This window comes from Arachis stenosperma, chromosome 3 (genome assembly GCF_014773155.1).
Source record: "Arachis stenosperma cultivar V10309 chromosome 3, arast.V10309.gnm1.PFL2, whole genome shotgun sequence".
Taxonomy (NCBI): Eukaryota; Viridiplantae; Streptophyta; class Magnoliopsida; order Fabales; family Fabaceae; genus Arachis; species Arachis stenosperma.
This window is the reverse complement of record NC_080379.1, coordinates 114,673,369-114,680,137: the sequence shown is the minus strand read 5'-3', so window position 1 is coordinate 114,680,137 and position 6,769 is coordinate 114,673,369. Positions and strand designations below refer to the sequence as shown.

At 34.8% G+C, this 6,769-nt stretch overlaps 1 protein-coding gene across 1 annotated transcript; it reads right to left on the bottom strand.

Moving 5' to 3' along the window:
- Positions 1-3,634: 3,634 nt before the first annotated feature.
- Positions 3,635-6,226, bottom strand: LOC130970824 (GDSL esterase/lipase At4g10955-like). Its single transcript, XM_057897018.1, has 3 exons — positions 6,025-6,226; positions 5,177-5,277; positions 3,635-4,781 (listed from the first exon to the last, which is right to left on the bottom strand). Exons 2-3 carry the CDS (start codon positions 5,236-5,238, stop codon positions 3,755-3,757), a joined length of 1,089 nt encoding a protein of 362 aa, XP_057753001.1. The 5' UTR covers positions 5,239-5,277; positions 6,025-6,226; the 3' UTR covers positions 3,635-3,754.
- Between the last annotated feature and the right edge of the window lie 543 nt (positions 6,227-6,769).

The following is a 6,769-nucleotide window of genomic DNA, read 5'->3' as shown; positions in this document are numbered from 1 at the left end:
CATTTCTGAAGTATTTGAGGCCAAAATCAAGAAGGATGAAAGGGGAGCAGTTAGGAGTAGATTTATAACATGCCTTAGGTCATATTCTAGAGAGAGAAGCTCTCTCTTCTCTCTAGAATTAGGGTAGATTAGGTTGGATTTCTCTTAGGTTTATGCTTTAATTGTTGTTTTGATTTACTTTTCTTTGCAATTTATTATTCTTACATCTTTGTTCCGTTTGTTTTACTTGTTATTTCCCTTATTTTGTTGCCTTTATGTTTATAACTCTTTGTTAATTTTAGTTTTATTTAATGCAATTTATGTTTTCATGTTTGTTAATGTTTAATTGAATTGTTATTGTTACTTTTCTTGCATTGGGTAGTTGTAGAATTTATATTTCTTGCCAATTTACTATGCTTTTCTTTTATGCCTTCCAAGTGTTTGATAAAATGCTTGGTTGGATTTTAGAGTAGATTTTGGTACTCTTGCCTAGTGATTAAGGATTTAGGATGCCTGAGATCATTGATGTCCAGTTTCATTGGCGATTTAGGGTTGTTAGTGGTGTAAAAGCCAACTATGTCCACTTGACTTAATCCTCCGATGTTAGAGGGCAACTAAGTGGAATTAACTCTTTGTAATTGCCATATTGTGGTCAATGCTCCAAGATAGGAACCCTTGACTGTTGATCCTTGCCAAGACCCATATTAGTTGTTAGTTTATTTTTTTGTTCATCAAACCCAAACCACCCCCCCCCCAAAATATACCCCATAACCAGACTTCCCTGCAATTCCTTTGAGAGATGACCTGAGGTTTGAATACTTCGATTTTTATTGGGTTTGTACTTGTGACAAATAAATTAAACTTTGATTGAGATTTAATTGTTGGTTTGGATTATGCTTGCAACGAAATTCTATTGAGAAATTCCTAACTGACATTATTCCTTTATCATCGAGCAAACCTCCACCTCGGGAACCAAACCTGAAGTCGTTATTGTGGAGACCTCACCTACGGCTTCTATTGTCGTGTCGGCCGAGCCGGTCTCCATGGTCCCTCCTTCTCCTGGAAAAGATGATGTTACGGGTGAGAATCTCATTCCTCTTTTTGCCTTGACTTGTGGGCTTTATAACACTTTTAATTCCTTGTAATAGTTTATAGTTTTTCGAGCACTTTACCTTTCTCTTTAGCTATTTGTTCACAATTTTTATTTAGTAACGTTCAAAACTTTATCAAAGTTGCAAAAGTACCCTTTTCATAGTAAGGTACAGTTTGTTTTGACTTTTGAGTCCTAACAGATTCGATAGTTTATTAATTTCCTTACATAAGATCGACCTCGAGTAATCGGCCTTTACTAAGTTATTTTTACAACTCCTTTTTTTATTCGACATGTTTGAAGTCGCTTTGTACAAGTTGTTTGTATAACTTCTTACATTAACTTGTACCTCATCACTTCATCTTGCCGACAACTTCAGGTCGGATAACGATTTTCGCGGTTTATCGAGCTTAAATTAATGCATTTGAGATAGGAAACTTCTGAAAAAAGAAATAGACCAGGAATTTTTATTAATGTTTAACAAATTCGTTTACAAAGCTATTTACAAAAGGCTTGAGTGCTCCTAAGAACTTTAGCCTTCATAATCTCTTCTGTGAACGGATCTTCTCCTCCTATGGGACTTTCATCATGTTCCGCCCGATTATTCCTCCTTTGTAGATCAGCTTCTAGTTTTCGGAGCTTGTCTTCTAGCTCCTTTCGTCATCTTACTTCTTTTTGCAACTCCTGTTCTGCTTCCTGTTGTCGTTCAGCCTCGTGTTCGAGCTGTTGCATTCGATTCCCTGGCCATGAACCAGGTCCAGGATATCAGTTGTATGAGATCGGTCCTCATCCTCGGGATGGTGGACCTCAGAATGGATTCTCCTTGGCCGAGGATTTTCTGAGTTCCCTCCCCATGAAGTCCTTGGTGTGGTGGTGGAGGAGAGGTTTTGGCCTTCTGGCTAAGCTTCTTGCTCAGATTCATATGACGTATGGCCGTCTTCATACTCATGATTCGCCATTTATCAAGGGGCAAATTCCAGGTGCCCGACAACGATATCAATGTTCCAAGAGTTACCTAAAACGTTGGTTTAGGCCTGGACGTGAGGTCTAAATCCCTGGATGTGGTGGTGTCTGACCTATTTGGGGCCGAGGTGCCCCCTCTCCGAGTTCCTCGTGAGTAGGTATGGGTAGTACCTGCAAAAAACTCTGTTGTTTAAGTTAGCAAGGGCTTTAAGCAGGTTTTTAGTAGATTAGAACGTGAGTTATACCTGGAAGTTTCAGTGTACTTATAATAGAGCTGCTAACCACCTTTGTTGGAGTAGTTCTATCTTTTCTTATAGATAACTATTCCTTTTATCTTAGGAGCCCGTTAAGATCTCCGTTCTAAATATAGTGGAGAAATATCAGAAGGCAATTACTCGTTAGATCGAGTAGAGCTGTACCTCTTTGTTGATATCCGACTTCTTTAAGAGATTGGGTTTTATCGTAAAAGGCCATTTATTAGTGGGTCTTTTATCTTATTGGGCTTGACTTTTATTTATTGAGTTAGGATATTAACAAATGTCATGATTGATGATTCTAGATGAGTTGAATTTTTGTTAACTTCTTCATCATAAGAAATTCATTTCGAACTTGTTTTTAGCTTCGTTTGGCATATTGAATTAAATATTGAAAAATTAACACTTCTTTTTTCTTTGAGATGTTTAAATGCTATTTTTGTTTAAAATATGCATTCTTTTTGTCTGTAAAATTAAAATGATATATTTTTTAATTTATTTGACCAAAATACTTTTTAATAATGATCATAATTATATTTATAAATTAGTAATAATTATTTGGTTGAAAATAATAATAATAAAGTAATAATTTTTTAATATTTTATCGTTAATTATGAAATATATAACTTTAAATTAAATATTTTGTAATAATTGAAAATATTTTATATTATGTGATAAAATTTATTACATAATATATATCATATAATAATTTAAATCAACCAAATAGTTCTCACTAATTTATATTATTGAAGAGTATTTTAGTTAAGAATTTAATTTTGATGTATCGTTAATATAAAATAGTTTTACACATTCATCCAATTACGTAACGTTAAATAAGCAAAAGTAACTACATTTTATATTGACCACATTAATGATATCCAAAAGAAAGGATACGATTAGATAATGATATAAAACATCTTAAACTATAAGAGCATCAAAATTAAATTCTTTAATTAAATAGACTAAAAAATATATTTTTTTAATCTTTGTAAAGAAGGGGAGTCCTATTTCTAAATAGAAGGGTGATGTCATTTTAATGTCTTGAAAAAAATGATAGTTTCATTTTCTCTTAAAATAATATACTGTTAGTCTATTTGACCAAAATATGAAAATACATAACAAATAACAATATAATTATATTTATAAATTAGAGATAATTGTTTGATTCAGCAGTTTTGTTTCTTCTTCCCACAAATTTAAGAGCCTATGTAAAAGGAACTAAGGAAGTACCTTTGTCCATTGAATGGATTTGCACTCGAGATGAAATAGTTTTAAAAAAACCACTGAATTAATTTCATGTACATTCTAGACAGTGTAACTAAATTGAATTATATAATTTGCTAATTCGTTCACAAGCACTCTACATGTATTTACGAAACAAAAGTTCAAATGAACAGTTAAACATTGCGCATATGCGAAAAGAATTTCATCTGTCCTTTCATGTAAATGCAGAAGAAACAGCGTGGAACTACTTGTATTTGTACAGCTTGCGTTCGAGGCGCAAATCAGGTTGCCACCATTGGTGAATCCCATGGGCTTCTCGGAAATCACGTGCAGGCATAACATTAACTGTCATAGAAGCCGAAGGAATGAGGTGCAGGGCTTCAGATTCCTTCCCAAACGCACTCATCACTAATCCACCAAGCGAGTTTTGAGTGGCTAACCTTTCAATGAATCCGGCTCCAATTTCCTCCATCTTTCTTCTGTGCTCGAAGTATCCAATATACTCTGAGCATATATGGTCCGATGGATTCACAAATAAACCTGGGACCCAAGCAGCCAAAGCATCAAATGATGCAACACACAGATCCTTCTGCTGCTGCGGCTGCTTGCCCTGTTGCAGCTGCTGCTGCGGCGGCGGCTGCTGCTGCTGCTGCTTGGCTTTCATGGCTAGGGTGAGTCCAGCTGTTATCACACTGCCAGCAAATCGAATCCCATGTTTCACTCTCTCATCCTTAATTCTCTCTATTGGAGCAGATACAAAGGGTGGGTTGAAAAGAAAAGATTCAACAAACGTGCCCGTCTGAGCCAAGGTTTTGCCAGTAAGCAATGCCATTGCTGATCCTAAGGAATGTCCAGCCAACCAAACATTCGAATCACCTACAGTTGCTACCATATTTCGAACAGCATTCAGAGCTATGGTAGAGCGAGAAGTTTGATGAAGACCTTGTTGGATAAAGTGGATATCCAGCTCAATGTCACGTGTAACCGAGTGCTGTTTGGTTAGAGTGCCACGAAAGGCAATCACATAACGTGGACTTCGGTATAAAGTGTCATTACGTGGAGACAATGGAGGTTTGAACTCAAAGATTGCACCAAAGATGGAAGAATCAACATCATCTACAAGTGGACGAAGCAACTGAAAGTGGAAGAATGCCCACCAAGGCGGTGCAAGAGCATTTTGATCTTTGCGTTTTTCTTGCCGGTCCCTTTCTAGAATGTAAACAGCTTGGACCAAACTAGCAGCAACTGACATTCGATGATGCGCGTTATCCCTGAATCAAAGAGTAGATATTGTGTATTAGCGAACCAGTTCCAAAATGAGAAATAAATGAAAATTCTCAGTACAACGTTTAGCAATCAACTGGTATCCTCAGAATTTAAATTGAAGCGACAGTTTCCCACTGTATTAAAGTTATAGCCCGATAGGCAAAAGGAATTATCCGATTTTATGTCTCACAAGACTCCTAGTTGCCAACTTGCAACATATTATATTTTCTTGAACTTAGACTGTTATGCACAGTTAAGGCATATGATATCCATGTCTGCTATTTAGAGGTGGTTAAAAGAACTAATAATCCAAGTACAGAAGTAGTGAAGAAAATAGAAACGTATCATCTAACTACAAAAACTTATAGGGAAAACACCAAAAGGGGAAAATTTATCTTACCATTGGACACAAGTCAAATGCAAGGGTCCTGAGAGATCAAAATTTTCCCTCTCGAAATCCATTGCACCCTATACAACCCCTGCTGCCTTCCTTCTCAGTATCTTCAGAAATTGCCAAAAGAAAGAGGGTAAAAGAGGGAAGGACATGAATCAGTTTAAAGACAATCGGATTCAGTGCATCGATGCATAGTACATCTACAGCTAAAATGAAAAAATTATTTCTGTTGTTTCCGACCACAGTCAACATCTCAAAAGTCAATACTGTACACCTGCATAACATACTGCCAAAATCTGCTTTCGTGACAATCCATACGAGCAAATTCCAAAAATTAGTATTTATTCTCATAAATCAACAAATTTTATAAACTAAACAAAATAACGTCGAATCCCTTCCTGACAAATGAAGCATGATGACAATCACGGAAAGCAATATTCGCGGTTAACTCTCCGAATTTTCAGAGAGCAGAAAGAAAACCGAACCACACAAGCCTCTGAGAATCTAGCCATGTCAATTTACTCGAAGGAGTGTTTTATTTAATTTAAACGTGACTTTCAAAACATAAAACTGACATCCAAAGTGTGCTGATTAAATCTGAATAGAAGAAATCATATCAATTGTTTATGAACAGGAGAGACAAAAGAAGAACGATAAGGCCGGAGATTTCATGTGTCTATTCAGGAAGAGAATGAAAAGCGCATTCGAGATAAGAGATCGTGCAACTGGTTATGTTTGTGGTTTGAGATTTACATAGAATTTATAATTGCGTATACCAGAATTAAAATAAAAAGTAAACGAAAAGAGGAACGGAATGAGCAAGGGGTGAAAATAGAGAGGGAGAGAGTAGTTACCTGAGAAATGGAGAGGGAGAGTAAGAGGGTTGGAGCTAGATTAGTTGTATTGTTAGATGACTTAGATCTAGGCCTCTGGTATCGTCTTCCAAAAGAACGTTGTTTTGGTGTTTAGATTAGTTGAGCGACGTCGTATGGTGTAATTCCTCCCCTTAAGAGGGATCAGGGATCTGCCACACCCACAGGTCCACATATTCCCGGCTTCAAAACATACAGTATATGCTTTTAAAGCTACACGTACAGTTATCAACCCCCAACGACACCCTTTTTTATTTAAACAAGTGTAATAATCCGTATCATACAAGTAATAAAATTGAAATTATAATTTTAAATTATTTTATTAAAATTAGTTTAAATTGTAATAATTTAATTAATAAACAAATAATATTATGTGCATTGTTCGTGTTTTTTAAATATAATATTAAATGTATTAACTCGAATATAGTTATTAAGTATATAAAAATTATGTTTGAATTATAAATTTTTTAAATAAAATTATCTCGTTTAAAATATTTAAATTATGATTTCAATCATAAATTACAATTATGATTTTAATTATAAATTATAATTATGATTTAAAAAAAATTTTCTGATATAATATTACATTTTTTTTCGCTTTACTATTAATATATTGATATTGTAAGTCTAAATTACATTATTTTACTGAATCTTAACTGAAAAAAAAATAGTTACATATTTCTATCATTTAATTTATTTAATACACTATGTGCTAATACTAACGATA

Excerpts from the sequence above, each read along its gene's own strand:
- LOC130970824 (XM_057897018.1), bottom strand. The coding sequence starts at position 5,238 with ATGGATTTCGAGAGGGAAAATTTTGATCTCTCAGGACCCTTGCATTTG. Across the intron at positions 4,782-5,176 it reads CATTTGACTTGTGTCCAATG|GGATAACGCGCATCATCGAA; the intron begins GTAAGATAAATT and ends TCTTTGATTCAG.